Below are 22,923 nucleotides of genomic sequence, written 5' to 3'. Positions count from 1 at the left end.
AAAACCTGGAGAGATGCTGAGTATGTGAAAGAAAAGAAACTTTTAACTTTGGGTTATTTTTAATCAGACACAAATCCACAACAAAACGTTAGCTTAGCATTGTAAAAGCAAACCATTCATATCTAGGTCAATATTTGAGTTTCGGTATTTTGTTGAAGTTTCAAAAACATCTTCTCAATTACATCATGTATCATGACCCCATAAGACACGGTTGGTTGACTATCAAGCCATGGGAACTAAACATCAAGTCACTGGAACTGGAGAGGTGGCTCAGTGGTTACAGAGGATCAAGGTTTGGTTCCCTGCACCCAGAAGAGTTCAAAACTGGCTATAACTAGTTACAGAGGATCCAACCCTTTTGTCTGGCCACTTCAGGCACTATACACATATGGTGTACAGACATACATGCAGGCCAAACATCCATACACATAAAATAAAAAGAGGAAAAAAATCCAGCAGTTGAGTAAGTTGTTATTTGCTGGATGTGTGGGGCGAGAGCATGGAGGATGCAAATGTTAAACATCTGTCTCACTAAGAGAAAAGGAGCTTTGAAATGATGGCATAACCAATGTGTGTTACACTGAAGGAAGAACTGGGGGGTTCTGGCAGTGCAGAGAAAAGAAAGCAGACACCCTCTAGGGCAAATGAGGAAAGTTTCACACTGGAGTTAAACCTTAGAGGTACGGCAGACACTCCCCGGTCCTGTGATAGAAGAAGGTCATTTCAAGGCAGGAATACAGTGGTTTAAGGGGAAACTCAGCTGAAACCACTGAGCACCGGGAGGGAATGTGTGGTACGGTGTCTGGCCAACAAAGGCGGCACACCCACAAAAGGCACTGTGTGCTGAGCTAAGGTCTCAGAGCAAAAGCAACAGCCTTGTTTATGAGATCTGAAACTGGAAGGGCGCAGATGAAAATGGAAATAAACAGCGAAGCATCTCGGATGGCATCAAGAAAGGCATTGGAGATGATGAGCAACTGCAGGGATGCCATCAAGTCTAGCGGGGGTGACAAGGGAAACGGAATCTAATGGGGAAGACTCTTACAGTGTGTCTAGTGTGTGGTATCTATAGATAATTTAAACAGAGCCATCCACGAGGCACTGAGAACAGATCGGAGAGATAAAAACAAGATACTGCAATGGGGATAAAATCCTTAAGGCTGAATGGCATTACCCAGAAATGGTATCTAATAGGAAAGCAAAGACAGACAGGTCAGTCTTTGCCAAAGTGACCCTGAAGGAGAAGAAATAATAATAATAATAATAATAATACATCAAAGAAAACAGAAAAGACCAGAGAAATACAAGGCACAGCAGGACAGAAACAGAGTTATATAAACCAGAGAAGAGGCAGAAGCTGCAAATGCAGAGTGGTCAGTGGTGTCAGGGTTACAGGTGACAGGTGGAATAAGGTCGGGGTGAACCACGGTCCTCTGGCACGGGAGAGGAAGCCAGCTAGAGGAGCCCTGCCTGTGGCACTCACATTGTTCGTGAAGAGCTCCAGGACAAAAGTGGCCACACTGCCGTTGATGCCGATGAAGAGGTTCACACTGGTGAGGACCACATAGGCAGTGCTGGGGATCTTGAACACAAAGGAGGCTGGGTACATGAGAGGCGTGATCGACCACCTGGTAAGGCACAAACATAAGCAGCCATTGGAGTCTTCCACCCTTCCTCTAGCAGTGGCTACCACACGCCTTGCCCACTTGGAGAATCCTTCTCCCGGATTTGCCTTACCCGTACAGCAAAAGCAGAAGGGCCAGGACAGGCAGGTTGGTAGAGGACACATAGGACTTCTGCTGGAAGCAGATGAAGATGATAATGACCAACGTAGCAGGGACCACGTAATTGCACTAGAAGAAAAAATAAGGAAACAAAGTTGACCCCTAAGTCACATCCCAAGTCCTCAACATCCCCGAACAAGAAAGGACAGATAAACATGTTGGAGAATAACTTTGAATTAATGAAGCCACATAAACTATTAATCAAAATTCTGGACAATACAGCTTGACAAGCGTTTTACCCTTGGCTGGTTTTATAAACTGCATGCCCTTTCTGTCTCTCCTACAGCTAAGCCAAGGTGTCACGCTCAGTAAACCTACTGAAGGATGGATTCTCGGGCAGAGTCATTTCAATTTCACAGGAGGCAAATGAGCTTCCATTATTCTACCCGGGGAAGATTGTGTCGGTTTCATCATTAATGCTATATTATGGTCTGCCCTAGTTCAATCTCACATGTAATCTATTTGTGAGATAAGCACTCATAACATGAATGTCAAAATTGTTTCATCACACCGAGAGTAATTTTACAGTCTGTCTTGACAGTGCTTCAAGCATTAAAATGAAGAAATAAAGACTTGACCCAGGGACAATTATGAAAATTCATAGCTGACACACACACACACACACACAGAGAGAGAGAGAGAGAGAGAGAGAGAGAGAGAGAGAGAGTGAGGAGAAGGAGGGGGCACATGCACAGAGGTGACTGTGGTTTGGCAGATATAGAAGGAGGGCAGCTGCAGACTGCCTTAGTCTCGTCCTACTTAATATGTTTATCAACAACTCAAACAAAGACAGGTTTTAGGTTGCTGGTCAGGGAGGGACAGAAAACACACGTGCACACGAGTGATGTCCTGAGGTCAAGGACTTGCCCTTTCATCTCTGAATGACCCCTACCAAGTACAGCCAGGCACCATCAGACATGGAATGAGCACTCAGGATATTTGAAAAGAATAAACTGCTGGATTGAGAAAAAAAAAAAAAAGCAAACAAGCAGATGCAGTCTACTGGTGTTAAAAAAAAAACAATGTTCAGGATTGAAAGAGTTGACACTATGCATTAGCATAGGGATGAACAAGACCCTAATTAACAGTAATTCACACTAAATAGGTTCCAGTTCATTACCAAGTTGAAAAAAGTCAGTGCTGCTTCTAAGGGCCATACTTTGAGCTGCAGTAAAAAGCATGATATAAAGATGAAAGATTAGCTGTAGACTATGATATAAAGATTAGCTCTAGACTATGATATAAAGATTAGCTGTAGACTATGATATAAGGATTAGCTCTAGACTATGATATAAGGATTAGCTCTAGACTATGATATAAAGATTAGCTCTAGACTATGATACAAGGATTAGCTCTAGACTATGATATAAAGATTAGCTCTAGACTATGATATAAGGATTAGCTCTAGACTATGATATAAGGATTAGCTCTAGACTATGATATAAGGATTAGCTCTAGACTATGATATAAGGATTAGCTCTAGACTATGATATAAGGATTAGCTCTAGACTATGATATAAAGATTAGCTCTAGACTATGATATAAAGATTAGCTCTAGACTATGATATAAAGATTAGCCTTCCCTAGACTCGTAATCATTCAGACCACGGCCCGAACACAGGCTAATTCTGGGCTTTGCTTTTCAGCAGGGATATTAATAAGTGGAGCGCAGTCATGGAAGGGCAATCAGATCAGAAGAGTGACAGGTCGCAGACACTTGGTGTAATTAGCATATGCAATCTCATCACCTCCATCATCATCACTCATATCTGTACAGCATCTTAGAAATCATGTGTGTTCTCATATACCATCTTGTCTGCGAGAAAAATTTGTTAAATGAGAGCTGTCTTCAAATATCTGAGGAAGCATTTGTTGGGAAAAGAATTAGATCTTCTCTGGGTAGCTTAGAATTAATGAAGGCCATGGGGAGCTATAGCTCAAGCTCATTTACCAATAATTGGAACTTCGGGGTTCTATGACATCCTTCATATTGACCCAAACAAAAACAACATAGTATAGCCAATACAAAAATATACTGCAATGGATGGACAAGACGCTGACATAATTTATAGAGTTTTCAGTGACAGGTGGCTTCCCTAGTAAGGTGACAAACATTCTGATTCTAGGTGAAAACCTTTCAGGTAAGCAGGAGGCACTGGTTTGGGTTTTAATAGAGGTCTTTCAGTTCTAGTTTTGTTTTTACAGAGTGCTGGCTGCCCTTCTGTCAACGTGGCACAAGCTAGAGTCACCTCTAAGGAAGGAACCTCAACTGAGAAAACACCTCTGTAAGATCTAGCTGTAGGGTATTTTCTTAATTAGTGATTGATGGGGGAGGGTCCAGCCCCTCACAGCAGTGACCATCCTGGGACGGGCGATCCTGGGTTCTAGAAGAAAGCAGGTCGAGCACTTAGCAGTACCTCACTATGGCCTCTGCATCAGCTGCTGCCTCCGGGTTCTGGTCCTGCGTGAGTTCCTGTCCTGACTTTCCTTGATGGAACTGTAAGCCATAAACCCTTTCCTCCCCAAGTTGCTTTGGTCATAGGGTTTCATCAGCAATAGTAACCCTGACTTAGCGTTTCGTCAGCAATAGTAACCCTGACTAAGATAAAGGGTTATTTATGTATGTAAGTATCGGCACACATGTGTGCAGAGCGCCACGGAAACCAGAAAAGAGTGTCAAATCCCCTGGAGCCTGACAAGGTATAGGGAAGGAAACTCGGGTTCTCTGTAAGAACAGTAAACCTTCTTTTCTGAGAGAAAGAGGAGGGGGGAGGGTTTTCACATAAGAAATGTGAGATGATAGCTGTTAGTAACTATAGTCACAATGGTCAGATGGTCCCATGATGGGCAATTAGTTTATATATTTGGTGTCCTGGAAGCATTCAGCTGTCTCTCCTTTTTCCTATTTTATATAATTTTAGACTAAATGGGACCTTCCTGGGGTTAGTGACAGACTGTTTTTTCTTTATCCCCATGAGGCTACAGTCCCCATCGAGATTCAGACGGAGATTGACAGTCTTGTGTCCTCACCATATCCCAGACAAAATTGGAGAGCCAGTAGATGACGGGTTTCACCCCGCTGATGAACTGCAGGTGCTTCGCTTTGCTGACCCGCTCCTGAATCAGGAACACAACAAAGCTGGCTGGGACAAAGGACATCGCAAAGATGACACAAATAGACACAAGGACGTCGACAGATGTGGTCATCCTAGAAAGGAAGAGGCAGTAAAGATCAGAGGGACCTTTGATGCATCTGGGGACATGGTAAACAACTAGACATAAACACTGCCAAAGTGCAGCAGGATAAACATATGTTTAGCAAACATTCTGTCTCAGGGTTCCATCTAATTATTTTCACAAAACATTTTTAAAAAACAACAACTCAAATGTAAAACTGGTTTCACTAATCTAAAACGAGTCTACTCCCCTAATGAAACTACAGAACAAAGTATGGATGTGGTCTAATGGTCTCCGCGTCTCTCCAGCTTCTAACCTTACAGAGAGGAATTGGAAACTTCCATATATAATGAAATTACTGTGGCTTGAGAATTGTGTCAAATAAGCAAGCAATCTTACTGGGAAGCTACTCATACAAGTTTATCATAGAAATATAAATAAACAAAAAACAACAGGATGTGTATATCAGATCATATTTATAAAGTCACATATATCAGTTATCAAACCATACAAAAAGGCCATTATATCGAGTCTCATAAAAATCAATATTCTACAGTAGTTATACACTAATGTACTATTCCCTACTTATGAGAGGGGAATCTAGCATGGTGATTACCAGTACTCCATCCTGGGTGCTGGCTTTAGCAATTTATACAAATTACCGCATTTAATATTACATACCTAGGAAGCTTAGCACCAAATTCAAATTCAGATTCCTTCACTTCAAAGACTCTACTGACCTTAAAATTCATGCACATGTACAGGAGAGTGTACACACACGTGTGTGCCACTTTCACAAACACATTTCCGTAAACAAACCATTAAATGCACGCTTCACTAATTTTTTTTTTAAAAAAAAACTAATTTTCAAGCAAATGAAATATTAATCAGTTAATCAGAATTGTATTAACAATTTTCAGTTCACTTTATGTGACTTCATCAAATGTGATGTTTTTCACAGATCTGGCCTTCCTTCTTCAAGTCAAGAAACACTGGCAGGCAATCACTTTCTGCCCAGACCCTGGATCAACCCAGGCTTCTAAGACACAATTATCTCCAACTGTTACAACCGGCTTCCCCGGTGCATGACCCCCCCCTCCCACCTGCACACCCAAGCCATTAGCACACTTACAGAGCCACCTCGGAGAGCTGCTGCTTGGTGAGGTTCAGTGGATGGTTGAAGGCAGTGATCCCATATTGGCTTGGATTCTCTCCCTCCTGTAGGTTGGCCCGGAGAATGGCATTGTTGATGACATTCAGGAAGGAACTGATAGCGTGCCAGCCCTTGTTATTGAACCACACCTGCAGGGAAACAGACCAACTTCAAGGTGAGGCCGCCAAACCGTGTCCCAGAAGTGCGTGTGCACACACAAAAGATGAGTGGACACTTCAGAAAGGACTTTAAGCTAGCTGCGTACCAAACAAAATGCATTACAGGCACAGGATCCACTGACCACTGGCCGCCACACGGCTAGCACTATGTATAGATCTTACACTTTCAATCAGTTCCCCACCTACCATTAGGGGTCGCCATGGCTACTGTCTTCCTGCTACCTAGGAAACCGACACTTGAACAGGTTAAGTAGCTTAAGGCAAAGGTCACATCAGTTCACATGCTGATGTTTGGTGGCAGAAGAAATTCTCTTAGTCACGACACTATCATCTCACTGGGAAAGTTAACATTTGCTCCTTTCTGCCACGATTGTCCCTAGCGACTCAACCACGGGATTTCCAGGAAGAGAGGACCATTGTTTATTAAGACATTAGCAGCACACAGGCAATGGCGTACCTTGACGTTGTTTTTGGTATCCAGTCCTGTCATGAACCTTCCCAAACTGCTGAGAAAACGATCCGCGGAACTGTCCTGTAGACAAGAGAATCCTGCCTCAGTGGTGTTTGTTTGCACGGTTAGGGGGCGATAGTGAGCAAGGAGCAAGCTGTATGCCAACCAAGACAACCACCACTTCCTTGAAATTAAATCTAAAGTCATTATTATATACATAGTTCCTGAGAACCAAGTAACCAGATCCACAGCACTAAAACTGCCACGATATGACTTCATGAAAGAATCACAAAAAAATATATAATTTTTTTTTAAAAAGCCCATAACTTAAATCCTTAAATCTATAAGATTCTGGGGCTGGAGAGATGGATCAGGGGCTAAGAGCACAGTCTGTTCTTCCCGAGGACTCAGGTTCAATTCCCAGCACCCAAATCGGGGCTCACAACCATCTGTACCATCAGTCCCCATAATACCCTCTTCTGGCTTCTGTGGGCACTGGACATACACATAGCACAAAAATATGCATGTAAGCAAACCACCCGTACACAGGAGTAAAAATAAAATATTAAATTTCCAAGATTCATCAGGGTCTCTTGGCATCGTCCCAGAACTAAAATCCGCATTCCCTGCAGATGCATCCCACGGCTTAAAGGAGAGCTGCGCGCTTGTGGCGGTTCAGAGGGAGTGACACTATTAGAAGGTGTGGATTTGTTAAAATTGGTGTAGCCTTGCTGGAGGAAGTGTATCAACCCAACACTCTGCTATGCTCAAGCCATGCCCAGTGTCACAGTTTGCTTCCTGCTGCCTGCAGATCAAGATGCGAGACTCTCAGCTGCTTCTCCAGCACCACGTCTGCCTGCCTGCCACCATGTTGCCCCATGATGATAGTGGACTAAACCTCTGAAAATGTAAGCCGCCACAATGAAATGTTTTCCTTTATAAGAGTTCCTGTGGTCATGGTGTCTCTTCACAGCAACAGAAACCCTAACTGAGACAGTGTTCTAGACCCAGCACTGCTGTCCAAGACCCCAGAAACCACCTCACTTGACCAATTCAACTCTCATTTCAACTTGGGAAACGTGAGATAGAGAAAAATGAATGTGGGCTTAACAGATCTTAAAGACCAGCCCACCAGCCTAAAAAAAATTAATTCATTCATTCATTTTTTTCTTATTTCCTGTTCTAGGAAAATGTTTAAAACCCAATTCATTTACCAACTGGCTAACTCTACCAACTTGGCTGTTGTAAGAGTTTTTAGTCTCTCAGTTCATACTTAACTTACACTTTCAGAAGTGTGTGAGTGTGTGTGTGTGTGTGTGTGTGTGTGTGTGTGTGTGTGTGTGTGTTGGGTATGAGAAGTCTGGTCTGTCTGAAATTGCCTTGTATACAACATGTTCAGAACACTGAGTCCCTGCCACTCCTCCCATGTCCCAGCACTTCCAGCTCTATTTTTTCTGACATGTTTCAGGATGGATTCTGTACCTTGGTCAGCTTCAAGAGTTTCTTCACTTGCTTAATAGCATCATTAACTTCTTGACTCGGAGGAAGGGCTTGAGAATTACTGGCACCCAGGGAAAACCCACCGTACCTAAAAGAAAGGTTTGCCATTAAAAGCCAGGCAGTGAGCCCAAGCCATTACTCAATAGCAGATACTACAGCAGACAAGGTTCTATGAGAGCCCTATCTTATTTAAACTAAGATCAAAACTCCTCTTTTGAAATGTAGCCATCTTAATTCTCAAGATTACTGCCCAGCAGGGAGCTAATGACATGGAGTAAGACAGGAAGTCAGGGGTAGTGGTGATGGGCACAGCCCTGAAGGTCAGGTAGGGATTACAGACAGGCCTTGACTTCCCCAGCATGGGAACCACTATGTGGACCTGGGACTGCTCTGCCCAGAGTTCAGAGCCCTGAACCCTGGAGAAAAGGCGGAGAGGAAAATTGTAATCTGAGAACAGAGCCTTTGAGGTTTCTGAAGCAGCAGCATAGGCCACTCATTTCCCCACACTGCACAAGCTGACGTCAAGAAGGCTTCACTCCCTGCTCTCACACGCTCCTTCAAAACCCAGAGAGAGAAACAGGTGGAAATCATGGCTTGGGTGCCTTTCATTTCTGCCAAGACCTTGTGTCGTATGAAAAGCCTGAAGGTTTTTCCTTGAGTGCCTAGGCACAGGTGGGAATTTGTTTGGTTTTCCCCTATGACATTGTACTTAAGTCTCCAGAGGCCTGTGAGAGATTTCTGAATCTCCTCAAGGAAAGTACCGTGTCAAGTATTTCCAAGGCTTCTGCAGCGATGGACCACAAACACTGTGCTGTGTAATTCAGAGCGTACTACAACGCTGCCTGTAGCCTCGCGTGTTCCACAGCCGGCAGCACCTTAGTGTCCCCCCCGTGGTGAGGTCACACCCAAGCGTGTGCGCATGGCAAACAATCCCCCAACCTACAGCCTTGTCTACATCAAAATCATCAATCACACTGAGACTCACAACGACAGGGAAAATGGAAAAACGGGGTCGACTTACCTAAACTCATTCACCCAGATCTTATTCTTTAAGCTGCGAAAAGAAAAGACAAACCAAAAATCAGGCCCAGAAAGAGCAGATCATATTGATGATGCTGAGGCAATCATCTACCCGAGGACAAGTACAGAGACAGGAACGATCTATGCCCAGGGCTGAGGTACTGCACCCATGTCAGGAGGGTCACTCTCAGCACGTCCTGCCGGCTGTCTCAGAAACCTTACTCCTATGGTAATCACACAGCAAATTCAGCAAATGTAAAATCCACCATACAGGCAGACATGCTTTTAATCCCAGTACGCAGGAGGCAGAGGCAGGTGGATTTAATCTATACAGCCTGATCTATACAGAGAGTTCTAGGCCAACTAAGACTGCACAGTGAAATGCTGTCTAAAATAAGAGAGAGCTCCAGGCCAGTCAAGACTACATAGTGAAACTTTCTCTAAAATTAATTAATGAATTTCAATTGTAGATCCCCTGTGGAGAGGTTCCAGCTCTGGGAAATCTACTCACATTCTCTCACACCCTTGTCATTCACAGTCACTTCAAACAGGGACATGCCACCTGACCACACTATGGGAAAGGAACATATTTTCTGAGCACTAACCAAACACTGGGCCCTATGCGGTCATGTCCCAGGAATCTCCAAGTCTCTTGAAAGGCTCCATCGGCACCAAAAGCTACTGCGGCTACCCTGATCTTGCCTCAGAACACCTTGTGTTTATGGGGCCGCCCACGAGAGAAGACCTCAAGCTCTTTGCTTACGTCACTTCATTCAGCCCCCACAACAAACTTAATGTATTAACGTCACATTTTACCAGAATAATGGGCTGACCCTGGTCAGGCAGCTGCGGAGGGTTGGAATTCAAATCTGCGTCCACATCTAACGTTTATTTTCATTCTAGAGCAGCCAGCCTCGTCCTCTCAGTTGAATGTTTAAGATTCACAATACCCCGTGCACCGTCGTGTCTCGACGCAATGTGCTAAATTTCCCACAGAGCCAGAATCTTCCATTTCCCTATGGCTCAGGTCCACATCTGTGGGCTTTAATGTCTCCCCTCAGCGATGGTAGAGAGGGAGCCGAGTCTCAACAGGAGATACCTTTTGGCTATGATCTGCACGTACGTCTTCACCAGGTAGTCGGAAATGTTCCTTCCCGTCAGGTTCTGAAGGATGTCGGCAGTGTTTTGCTTTCTCTGTTATTACATAGACACCGAGCTCAGAAAACAGACAACAGCCAAAGGGACCCCAGGGCCCAGGCTAGACCCTCACCACCCACCACCAAGACCTGGTCCATTCTGTCATCAGCACTTGTCTCTCACATATGCCAAACCAGAATTATCCCCAGAAAAGTATTCTGGATATTTAAATGGGATTCTCCATACTACCAGAATACTTAGGCCACAGCATTAGAAACTGCCCAGTGAATTCTTTCATATGTGGGCGTTATACTGGTGACTGGATCGTGTGATTTTAGGGTGGCAAGTGAGATTTAAGTTTGTACACCCACTAAAAATCACCTATCCCCACCCTCCAGCCTAGATTTTGAATTCTAATGAAATAGCAGGGAGATAGACTGTCCAAAAAAAAAAAAAAAAAAAAAAAGGAATCAAAAACAAAAAAAGCCTCAGCTCTCCCTCTAAAACTCAGAGTCCCAAAGAAGGTCAGAGTTGATAAGATGATAAGATACACCTAAGTTTTGAGGTCCACTTCCTTATTCTGAAGAGAAAAAAAAAAAAAAAACTGTCCCAAGGAGAAAACAGCCACCAGCTCAGCTGTGACAGAACCAGGGTCGGAAGCCGGGTGTGTGAGAGTGGTCTGACAGTCACTGGCACAGCGTAGTTCAACTCCCTCTCCCAAATCCCACTCGTCTGTCTCGGGTAAGATCAAGGCTACAATCACCCTAGCATCATGTCACCCCTTCCTACCACCTCCACCGACAGGGACTCACCTGAGGAGGTGGCAGCCCCCCTGCCCCTGGGGGACACACAGGCAGCATCTTCTTGATTTTGTCGCTGCTACACTGGCAGGTGGGTGAGGGGTTCTTCATTGTCCAGTTGCCATTTTGGAAGAGGTTCGTGATTGTCTGGGGAACAGGGGCAGTGGTCCAATCCTCCTCCCCGACCAAGCAAGGGGTGTCTCTGTAAAAGGGGAAACCAAGAGTTGTAGGCTCCCCTGAAAAGGGCCTGACTTCCCCAGACGCCTTTAGAGCACAGGTCTGCTCTTTAGTAAGGGCCCATGTGTCCAGCCCCTACCATTTCAAAGAGACTAGGACTTCATTATATTTGCTCTGAGGACAGCCTGGGAAGCTGGGTATCACAGAAGGCATGGGGAAATACAACATAAATAGGCTCCAAATACTCAGAGAGTGGACGCTGTTCAATCCAACTATCCAACATCTGTTGACACAACACACATATGTCCACTATGTGCTACACACATTCTGCATCTTTGATAGTCTGAGGTAAGCAATCCAAACTCTCTGCTTTCATGGATTCTGCATGCCTGGACAAGTCCAATTTTACAGAGCCCCGAATAAAGAAGAAACAGCAAGAGAGTACTTGAAGAGAACAGATCATTGAAGCTAAGACCAAAAAGAAGAAAGAAAAAAAATGCCAGCCAAAACACAAACAATAAGCTGGTAAAAGAATTGGGATGGTGAGCTGGTAAGATGGCTCGGTGGGTAAAGGTGCCTACAGCCAAACCTGAGTTCAATCCCTAGGCCCCATGTGGTAGAAGTTTCACTCTGCCTTCTACACATGTGCCATGACATGCATGCACATAGTTTTAAAAGAACTGATGAGAATGAACACTCTAAGCAGAAGTCATGGGAAGTCAGGTACAATGGCCCTGTGAAGAAATGAGCCTTAGAGAGTTGATGAACAACAGGAAAACCGTGTGACAGGCTTTAAGATAGACTGATGAGTGAGAAGGAAGGAGGGGAGGAGGGAGGAGCCACACGGCACAGGCATGGGTAGGAGTTTGTGTTTTATGTTCAGTATGCTGGACATCTTCTAGAGAATGGCAAAACCCAATTTACGTTCTCCAGTGAGTAGAGAATTGAGCCGAGTGAAGTAGGAATGCTCTTTGAGTGGAAAGTGCGGCCACAACCATCCTTAGAGAGCACGAGGCCCGCATCTCTGCTTAGAGCACTAAACTGTTTGGAGCATGTCACAAGTTCCTTATGTCTCAGGGTTCATTTTTTCCTTGCTAGTAAAATAAGCGTATAAAATGACTTGCTGTTTCTAATTTTTCTTCTAGATTTCCAATTTTCAAAATTCCGCAATGTAAAATAGTTGCAATCTTTATCTTGTGTATGTGTGTTTATAAATACACACACAAGTGAAGAGCTTTTCCAAATGATTTATCATTTCCTCTCTGAGGCCTCTTAACTAAGACACGTCCTTTTAAAACCCACACACAAGACCTTTAAAAGGCTGGGACAAACTAAAGTCCACAGAAAAAGCATTTTACTCAGATTTTCTAGTCTTAACACTTTCCAAAAACCTAAAATCTGACATTCAGTATGAGCTGGCAGGGTGAAGCCTTTTCTTTCAGACTGCCTCACAGAGTCCATGGCGCTCAGACAGCACAGCACACACACATACCCTCTGATGCCATGGACAGATATTTCTTTTATCTCTGTAGGTCAGCTGTCTGTCTAACAAGTTCTCTTTTCTGTAGATATAACCTTTGCTGGAATCAATTCATGAATCCATATAATTCAGTTATTATCACCTTACCTCATCCTTCCTTCCTTCCTACAAAACCTGCACACAGAATCCCACAGGTAGAGTGAAGTCAAGAAGAATCTGTGTCCTTCTCCACCCTCAGCATCTTTTTAGCTGTTCCCAATATTAGCTGCTGGATTTACCACTCAGTAAGAACTAACTGAAGTATAAAGAATATTTAGTAACTATCTACTATGGTTTGAGTCTTCTATGTCTTACAAATGTTCATAGGCTAAAGGCTTGACCACCTCCCCCCCCCGGATTGTGGTGATACTGGGAGCTGGCAGAGTCCTTAAGCCATAGAACCTAAGAGAAGGAAGTTATGTCATTGAGGACACATGTTAAAAGAAAATATTGAGACCCCTGCCTTTCCTGGTCTCCTTTTGCTTCCTAGATTGGTTTTTATGATATGAGCAGCCTGTGGGCTCTTAGGTTTGAATACTTGATTCCCCAGCTGGTAAAACTATTTGGGAAGGATTAGGAGGTGTGGTCTTGTTGGAGGAGTTACGTCATTGGGGGAGGGCTTTGAGATTTCAAAAGATTCGTAACATTCAAAAGACTATGCTTCCTGTTTGCGGAGGAGGACGCAAGCTGTCAGCTGCTGCTCCAGCATGTCCCCGCCTGCCTGCTGCCATGTTCTTCACTATGACGGTCCCAGATTCCTCTATCCCTCTGGAACTGTAAGCCCACCCCAAACCCTTTCTTCTATAAGCTGCTTTGGTCATGTTGTTTTATCGCAACAGAAAGGGAGCTAAAACAAACACTAATTAGGACCTGATCAATACACAGGAACTGCTCGTCTAGGAACCTGCTGGGTCTTGTATACATAGCCACCACGTTCAATGCTCTCACATGACATCGCCATCCTCCCCTTTGTGGCTTGGGATTCGAAATCTCCTTTCTCTAATTCTCTATCACCTTGTCTCCCGGTTTCTTCGCTATCACTCTGTGGTTTTATGACCCCAGGCAGAAATTCTATTTGGACCTGCAAACTCGAAGTGACCTCCACCAGCCCCATTCTCTCCTCATCACCTCTGCACTGGCTTCATTCAGCACAGCTTCCTCCTGCCTTGCTCCTTACAGACATACACAGTCCACTGCATGTATCACTGAGTTTACTTTCTTACTATTTAAAATTTTTCTTGAATGTCTGATCACAATATGCAACTGAGCAAAAAGAAAGTGTGGGCTGTTATCAAAGAAATCAGTCTGTCATATTTTCAGGTTAAAGTGGAGAAACTGATGAGCAAATCCATAAACTGCACACTCCACCCATCTACCCCGGTATCCAACTTTACTGGCATGAAGAGTTAACAAATGTTGGTAATGATTAGCTATGAAGGATGTTAGAAGATTCTATTTGCTCCTAAATTCTTTGATTTGATTACTGCCTGGCTTTTAAAGATAAAATTTGACTAAAAGGCTAAACAATAGCGGTCACAATGTAAGAGGCACCAGCACCAGAAAGAAAACGAGGTGGCCACCACAAGAAGTCAGCCTACGGGTGAAGTGTTACTCACGGAATCGGGTCTCCTTCCATGCAACGGGTCCCGAAGCCTGGGTCTTTGGTCAGAGCATTCAGGAGCTTCTGGGTGCCCGAGTCCCCTGGAGCATCATTACTGCAGGTACACGAGAGAGATCCAGATCAGCAAGTTCATCCGAATAAGGATTCGGGGTTAGGAAAGGTTTTCTACAGAGCGACCTCAGCTAAGCACTTCCCAGGGGACAGGCTTCTAAACTAAAACCAGTAAAACACAGACACCACCTGTGAGGAGCGTCATACATCTGGCATCAGGGTAACATACAGTACCCTCAGTGGAACATGTACAAAGAGGTTACATGTGAAGATGTGTGTATACATACACACAAAGACATATGCACTTCATGTGAAATAAAGAAAATGATTAAGGATCAGCATTTCAAAACTACTTTGAAAAATTTGCCACAGACAGCTAGGACCTTCCAAGAGCAGAGAGGCAGATTTTATCGACTATTTGTATGAACAATTAAAAAGACCAAGAAAACAATGGGTCCAGGTCACAAGCACATGCCATGATCTATAGCTATGGGTCATACTAGGTCATCAGCTAGAAAGGGATCAAACACACCTTAAAGTATAGAAAATGAAAGTGAGGCAGAGAAAAAAAAGACTATCTATATATTATGTATACACATCACACACACACACACACACACACACACACACACACACACACACCAGGAAGAGAGCAAGCCGGAAGCCCCTTTGTCAACCCTTTTCAAACTTCCCTCTATATCACGAACACTTTCGTCTACAGACCTCCAGTGTAGGAGAACTAGAGAAAACAAACACATACCTGACAAACGTGTACTGTTCATTATACATCCAGGGCTGAAGTTCCAGGCTGGGGTACTTTCCAAAGGGTGGCACGATCAGGCTGAACACCAGGGCAATGCAAACAAAGACAGCTGGCAGAACGATCTATCAACAGGCATTGGGAGGGGAAGGAACCACAGGATAAAAAAACAGTCAGAAATCTACACAGCGGTGAGGGGCACAGGCAAGGCCCACGGCTGAATTCCACCAATGTATTTTTGGCAGCTGGGAGGCAAAGGAACCTGAAAATTATCCCTTTTCCTCCTTAGCATTTCCTAAAGCTGACAGCACAAAATCAGAGGTGTTGGTCACCTGGCAGAGGCACAAGCTGGGATTGTCACAGATGACAAACGTTAAGCCCTGCTCTTTCTTTCCCTCTAAAGACGGAGAAAAACCAGGCTGGGTCATAGACTCAGCCACAGGCTGAGAGAAAAAGCCCTGGACCAGGAAACAGAAGACCCTGATCCTGTCCTGTCTGTACCTCAGGAGCTCCTATGTGACCTCTGAATCTCTGAGGGCTGAGAACACGGAACCAACTCAACAGCCATGTCCTCCCCCGGAAGGAGTGGCAGCCACTGTCTCCCCTAAATCCTTCCTTGAAATTCCCCAAACTTTCTATATCCCTTCTTCAGATCCAACCCAAAGATCTTTTCATTCATTTCTGAGAAGCTGACCCTTTACAACTTCAATGCTTCAATGATCACCCTGACGGTGAGTGTGGCTCCGTGGCAGTTTTCCTAGAATATGCACATTCCTGGCCTCCATCTCCAGGGCCGAAAGAGATCAAGCAGGAACTCCGGTTTTAGCATTTCTGAGTTCCAGTACAGAAAATTATCACTGGATGAGTGATTCCACTGGGAAGTGCTGTAGTGAGAATCAGCTTACTTAATACCCCATCTCGTGGTTATTTGTGGTGCTGTTTTCATCAGCCCCATTCACAAACTAGAGCGTTATGGAGTGGAGAAAAGTCAGTCAGTGGTCAACCAAGATCCAGGTTGGCCGGCTTCAAACTCACGCTTTAAAGGCGAGCTGCCCAGGGGGTCTGCAGGGCAGACGTGGTCTCTATGGTTCTTCATTTTCTATTGTGAAATAAATGTATTCCGTTCTAACTGATCAAACCAGCGTGCAAACAACACGCAGGAGCTGTGTGCAGCTACATCCTTAGCCCCACGCACACTGCACAGCAGTTAAACATAACCAGAGAAGAAGACCGCATTTCTAATAATAAGTGCACTATCAAGCACACTCAGCAGGGCAGTTCCTGTGTTATGAGAATTAAATTTGCCCAACCAGTTTTTCTAAACTGTATCCTCTTTTACGGTATCCTTTGAATTTCCCCCATACACACATACTAATGTCGGATTCAATTATAAAAAACTTCATTTTATCCTGCTAACAGCCACATATCGGGCCTCATGTCTGGATGAAGAAATTGAAGCTCAAGGGAAGCACTGGCCAGCAGATGACCAAATGGCAAGAAACAGAAATGGTGTGGACATAAGAGTTCATCTGGTCCCAGTGTCTGTATCTTAACCACAGTTGCACCCCACTTCACTGTTCCAAGAGTCTGCAGTCTATGAAGGCAGATGCCAGCACATCTCACCTGAGCAAAGAACCCTTTCCGGCTCCGTCTGGCTATCAGCAACCTCTTCCACAGAAGGGCCACAAACTGCTGTTGTGTGAGTTTCCAGCCCTTTAGCTGGTAGGAGCCTTTGCCGTCCATCCCACTGAGCAGGTCCGTCTCCCTGGATTCTGTTGAGAAGAAAATATGGAGGGGTCACCTCCAGTCTCGCCTCTATCTGACAGACCTCGCTCTTTCCTCTGGAAACCTGCGCGAGTCGTCTCGGAAACCGCGGATTGCAGCCTTCAGGGTACCACGGAAGTTAAGGGTTTTCATGAAAAAGCCATGATTTTGAGAAAAAGTTCTAGCTCAAAGTTCTATTCCTCGGCATGCACACTTTTCAGTCCTCATCTGACGAGCACAGAAACATGAAAGGCCTTGAGACAAGCAACAATGCCCTCACAAATAAGAGAAGCAAGCTGTTCTGATGGGATAAGGCGTCCTTCCGTTCTTACATCCTATGAAGCAGGCCAGGTAGGCCGACACGCACGGACAATTAGTCTCCTCCCTTTTATACACTTGATTAAAAAGTGGACAAACTGAAAACTTCTAAGTCCTGACAATGAAATATGAATGACGAACAAAAAGCCAGACCTATTCAGCCAGACTGCAGGACCGAACAATTTTCTGTACCTAAGAACCGTGCATCCTTGTCGGAGACGAGTGACTCCTAACTGGGGCACTCAGACAGTCTACAAATTTGTTTCATTTCATAACTCCCTCTTTATCTCAAACATACATGGACAGAGTCATCCAAAATATGTATGTTTATGAACACGATCTCCCCTTTGATTCCTTCGAGATCAACTGTCCATTTAATAATTCTCATTCACTGCTTAAAACACCAAAGGTGTGCAAGAAAATGGGACCCTACAGAAATGGCAGATAAATGGGCTCAGAGTGTGGAGTGGGGGGGATCAGCTCATCTATGAAAATTTCCTATTTAATGGAGTGATAATGGTGGGTTTCTTCAGGTTTGACCAGACATGCTACATTGGGAAAGGGGCTTTCTTCTCTCTCTCTCTCTCTCTCTCTCTCTCTCTCTCTCTCTCTCTCTCTCTCTCTCTCATTTTTCTTTGGATCCTGTTAGGACTGTGATCCTAGCCAAAGGCCATCAAAGAGATAGCCGAGACACCCATAAAAGACAAATTCAAGTTCAAACAACAGAACAAAGATCTTGTCCATTCAAACCTGGGTCTATGTCAGAGTCATTCGGGTCTATAGCATCATCTTCAGTGAAAGGGCGCAGACAGCTCTGCTTATCCCCGAAGGCCCGCCTGTTCCGTCTCGCTGGCAAAGTACCATCTAAATGGGAAAAGGAAGGAGTCCCATAGCTTGTTTCTGTGTAACACAACAAACCTTCCCACGGCAAACCCATCTGCTAAGAATGAGACTGCTTCAACAGCCTGCGGAAAGCCTTCCCGAACAGTACGCAGCCCACACATCCAGGTTACCTGAGGTCTCCGCATCCACCCCACTCTCTTCGGCCACTTTGAGGAATATCTGAAAAACCATAGCAGGATACAATGTAAGCACCTCTTTACCGAAGAACTTATCACTCCCCACAAAAGGTTGTGAAATCCCACATCAGGCCCTTAAGGCAAAGACGGTGGAGGCCACATTTATCAACAACAACTTTATCAGAGCCACTTGAGAGAGAAGCTGTTTTGGGCAGAAAACCTGTCTTCATGTGTGACAGCTACCAATGCAGACAATTCTTTGCAAAATAAAACCAACTTTATGAGGGAGAGGTTGCCCCAGGATGAGGCAAGTCGCTTTTATCTGTGGTCTCAGACCTCTGAGCAGGACCACATTGTGACAGCTTATCCAAGACATAATGACCAAAGGGGAATCGGTTCCTTTTTACTAGAAATAAACACTGTAGTAGAGGAAATCTCTACAAGGTCACTGATTTCCAAGCCTACCTACAGACCACGCTGCAGGAAGCATGCAATAGAAGTTGCATACAAAGTCATGTCTCCAGAAACTTTGATTCAAAGGCACAGAGGGGAGCTTTAGAAATTGGACTGTCAGCACAGATGAGTCTGCTGCACAATCTACACCAGGTGCCAGCCAAGCCAGAAACGTTCACCCCCCTTCCAGGCTTCAAAGCTTGTGAGGGTACGTCTCCAAAGAGAAGTGTTGCTAGAGAGTAAAGATAACCCAGGCTTTGACGTCCCAAACCTAATCCGTAATCCCAGATCAACTTCCTCACTATTAATCCTCAGCCTGCTATAATCACTCCATGAGCCTTCAATGTTTAAAGTTGAGCACCACCAATGGAGTGACATTGGTGTACTGACCACACCCCAGTGCATGCCCACACCCAGGGGAGTCCGCCAGCACAATGGGCTCGATGGTTTGGTTTTTTTTTTTTTTCTGAGAGAGAGAGAGAGAGAGAGAGAGAGAGAGAAAGAAATATGAATTTGGATGGGTAGAGAGGTAGGGAGTAGGTCTGGAAGGAATTGGAAGAGGAGAATTAATATGCCCAAGATATATTCTCCAGAGTAAGTAAAACCATCATTTAAAAATACAAAATACAAAAAACAAAAATAATAAAATGAAAGAGGCCATGAATTTGAAGGCGAGCAGGGAGAAATATATGGGAAGGTTTGGAGGGAGGGGGAGAGAGGGAGAAATGTTATAAGTAAATTATAATAGTAAAACTAAATAAACAAGATTAAAAAAAATCACCAGCACCTGGCTCCAGTGGACTGCCCACAAATGTTAGCCATTTACTATATATGAGTGTTCACACCATAGGTCACAACACTACTCTCACCGGGGAGTAGTCCTGATACTACTATACACTGCTCTATCCCACTACGCTCTTACTGGGGCTAGCATTACCCAAACGTTAAAATCTCGGTAACCAACACTATAGCAGTCATGTTCCAAGTGTAGGCTGCCTCTCCGGCCTTGGGACTGCTGCCCGCTTACTTCTTCTAGGGTGGTCTCTGAGATGCCGTAGCTGGAGATGCCCAAGTCTGAGAGGCGATCGTCAATCTCGTGGAAGAGCTCCACAAAAGCTCCTTCCTTAGCAGCTTCGTACGGCAGCACGTAAGTCAGCTCGTGGCCGATGTCTTCCACCAGCCGGGCTTCAGACACATGCTTCCTGATGAGGTTGGAGATAGCGGAGACATCTGCGGGGACAAGAACGTGACGCTACTGGGTCATCTCAGCTCTACAGCAAGAGCCAGCAGTCCCTGCCTTCACCCTTTGCCTGCATCTCAGAAGCGCTACTCAGACACCATATTCCTAAGATGCCAAAAACCCACCAACCCGCTCGTCCTGGCCTGAAAACTCCAAGAGAGAAAAAGACTGTCTCTAATTCACCTTTAGGTCACCAAAGCGGGGTGCACTTGTAGTGCTGGGTATCGGTAGACAGGCAGAAGATTGAAGCCTCGTGTCTACTGTGTGTGTACCAGGACTCTTCGATGGAAGAGGAATTTGGAAATCATAAAGACTCTGCCCTTCTGTAAACTTTCAGATAAGGCTGTTCTTTATTTACCTCTGAAGATGGCTAATCAGTTTATGAGAGCAGAACTCTTCCCACATAAGCCAGCTGTTGGGACTGGGGGGGAGACAGCCAGCTCAGGAGTTTTATTCCATATGCCACTGGTGATACTGGTCCCTCATAGGCACTGCTCGAGGGAAATGGAAATGCTATTCTTCATCTCCTAGGCTCTCACCTTTCTTATATGTTGAGTTCAACTCCCTTCCTGCTGGCTTGGCACCCCAACACCTCAGCCAGGAGCCACTCCTCCCAAGGCACCCCCAGACTCCCGGTCACCTCTGTTCTCTGGGATACTGCCCCTCCAGCCCCGAGACCAAGCCCCATGCTCCCCAGCAAGCGTTAGGCCAAGCCACCACCAAGCTGCATTCACTCCCTCCGCCACCCGGTCCAGCCCAGCCCCGCAGCAAACCTTGAGTCAGCGCCACCAGCCTCTGCACCTCTCCTCCTCTGCCTCCACTCTGCCCAGCTGCGGGGAGCTCAGGTACCACCTGAATAAGAAACCCCAGAGTCCTTACCGATGGTCAGCGTGTCACTTTCATGGTCGCTGCCCAGGCCAGCATCAGAACTGCTCTGAGAAACACTGTCCTCCTGATGGCAAAGAAGGAGGTGAGAACGGGTCAGGGGGCGAGCCGGGTACAGACACCACCACCTTTGAGGGAGAGAGCATCCAGGATGGTCTACTGTCGACAGCCAGAGCAGAAAGCTTGCCCTGCGAAGTATGCAGCTGGCAGCCATGTTTCAGAGGACCCTGCTACGGGGTGTGGGTTCGATGTGTATGTTCTCAGCCTGTCTGACTACGGTGAGAGAGGTCAGCAAACTGAGTGACAGTCAACAGAACTGGGTGGCATTAGATCAATGCTGCCATGGGACACTTGCCCGCAGTCCCAGCAAGGGATTTACCTGACCGCTTATCTAGTTTCATGTTTCGCAAATGGTAATATGCATTCAGTTGCTCAGATAACCTTCTTAGCATGCAGACACCGATTCAGTCAGTCTGAACCAGGCAGAAGGTCTGAACGAGGCTCAGGTCACCACGTTTCTAACAAATTCCCAGCGGAGCCTGATGCCGCCAATCCTCAGAACTCACCTGAGTAAGGGAATAAGGAGGCTCCAGCTACACGGAAAGTTAAGTGGCTAAGAGTTCAAAGCTGGGGGCGGGGCTCAGGTAGGTGGTATGGTTTGATTACACGTAGAAATCTCAAAAGAGAAGCAAACCAGATCCAGGGTTCTAGTCCCGACAGTGATGCACTTGCTGGGAGGCTTTGACTACACTACAGATTCTACAAGGCTCACCTCCTTCCTCTGGGACTACAAGCACAATACCGTCTTCCCTGCATCACTCTAGACTTTGAGATGAAGATGTGAAAAATATTAGAACAAAAATTACCGTTACTTTCTCTGAAACCCACACGTTATACATGGGGTAAGGCTGTGTATAATAAGTATTCAATGTTTCATAGTTTCGAAGTTGGGGTCAATGAGATTTAAAGGCAGGAAGCGGGGATGGCAGGGCATTTTGAAGCCAAGGCTCTTCTCACCTCTTGGCAAGAGAATAAAGTCCTCAGAGAACTTTCTCCCTCCCCCAGGGTTAGTACCAGAGGGAAACTGAAATGGGCTGCAAGAGAAGTAGCGGCTGGAACCGTGGTCCCCTGGGCCTTCCGCGCGGGAACTGTGATGCACTACAACAGGCCCGCAAAGCAAGAGGAACGCCGCCACATCTCGGCCACACGGGTCACGATGCACAAGCCGTCGAAGCCAATAAAGCCCTGGCTGCCTCGTCCCCACAACCAGCCGAGCCCCAAGATGGCCACTCACCTTCTTCAGACACGACACAGTGCTGCTACTGTTCCTGCAGGAACTGAGCGACGAGTCCACGTCTTTCTTGACCAGGGTCAGGTAGTAACCTGTTCCCAGCTGGTTCTTCAGAAAGAGGGAGGAGCCCACACAGCACAGTTTCCCGTGGGAAATGATGGCAATTCTGTCCCCCAGGATGTCGGCTTCATCCATGTGGTGTGTAGACAAGATAATGGTGCGGCCTGCCAGGCACAAACACAAGGAGAGGTGACCATGGGGCCTGTTCGTTCTCGCTGATCATAATGGCAAGGACAACAGAGACGCTGCATATGAGAATGATCTCAGGGAGGCCCTTAACCTCTGTAGGCGTGACCCCAGGATGCCAAAGTTTGGGGTACAGCTGTTGCATTGTTACGGAAAGGGGGGTAGTATTTATCTGGGAACCTGTCCCACGGAGTGGGCTAAGACATTTACAGATATTCCCCTTAGTCAGGGCAAAATGAACAAGAACACAAGACTCTGTGCTCAGGAGTCTTAGACTACAGCACAGCGTAACACGTGTGTGCCTATGCCCTTTCTGCTCTTCAGGTCGGCCCTTAAATAACGAAACAGACGCTTTAAATATCATACAAACCAGACCTC

At 45.5% G+C, this 22,923-nt stretch overlaps 1 protein-coding gene across 2 annotated transcripts in view; it reads right to left on the bottom strand.

Moving 5' to 3' along the window:
- Nucleotides 1–22,923, bottom strand: part of Abca1 (ATP binding cassette subfamily A member 1) — a 117,878-nt gene that overhangs the window by 12,322 nt on the left and 82,633 nt on the right. Inside the window, exons 23-39 of one of the 2 annotated variants that reach the window (XM_048420688.3) lie at nucleotides 22,303–22,523; nucleotides 20,897–20,975; nucleotides 19,911–20,113; nucleotides 18,425–18,473; nucleotides 18,162–18,275; nucleotides 16,953–17,101; nucleotides 15,330–15,454; nucleotides 14,514–14,612; nucleotides 11,214–11,403; nucleotides 10,364–10,458; nucleotides 9,266–9,298; nucleotides 8,227–8,332; nucleotides 6,751–6,825; nucleotides 6,094–6,263; nucleotides 4,815–4,992; nucleotides 1,738–1,853; nucleotides 1,484–1,628 (exon numbers count right to left, since the gene is read on the bottom strand). In XM_048420688.3, the coding sequence (XP_048276645.3) occupies nucleotides 1,484–1,628; nucleotides 1,738–1,853; nucleotides 4,815–4,992; nucleotides 6,094–6,263; nucleotides 6,751–6,825; nucleotides 8,227–8,332; nucleotides 9,266–9,298; nucleotides 10,364–10,458; nucleotides 11,214–11,403; nucleotides 14,514–14,612; nucleotides 15,330–15,454; nucleotides 16,953–17,101; nucleotides 18,162–18,275; nucleotides 18,425–18,473; nucleotides 19,911–20,113; nucleotides 20,897–20,975; nucleotides 22,303–22,523 (2,147 nt within the window). Of the gene's footprint in view, nucleotides 1–1,483; nucleotides 1,629–1,737; nucleotides 1,854–4,814; nucleotides 4,993–6,093; nucleotides 6,264–6,750; nucleotides 6,826–8,226; nucleotides 8,333–9,265; nucleotides 9,299–10,363; nucleotides 10,459–11,213; nucleotides 11,404–14,513; nucleotides 14,613–15,329; nucleotides 15,455–16,952; nucleotides 17,102–18,161; nucleotides 18,276–18,424; nucleotides 18,474–19,910; nucleotides 20,114–20,896; nucleotides 20,976–21,002; nucleotides 21,076–22,302; nucleotides 22,524–22,923 lie in introns of both variants that reach the window. The other variant, XM_048420689.3, reaches the window with a different exon arrangement.

The sequence above is a fragment of the Myodes glareolus genome, chromosome 16 (assembly GCF_982192425.1).
Source record: "Myodes glareolus chromosome 16, mMyoGla1.1, whole genome shotgun sequence".
Classification (NCBI taxonomy): Eukaryota; Metazoa; Chordata; class Mammalia; order Rodentia; family Cricetidae; genus Myodes; species Myodes glareolus.
Note: the sequence above shows the minus strand (reverse complement) of the source record. Positions and strands in the feature narration are given on the sequence as shown.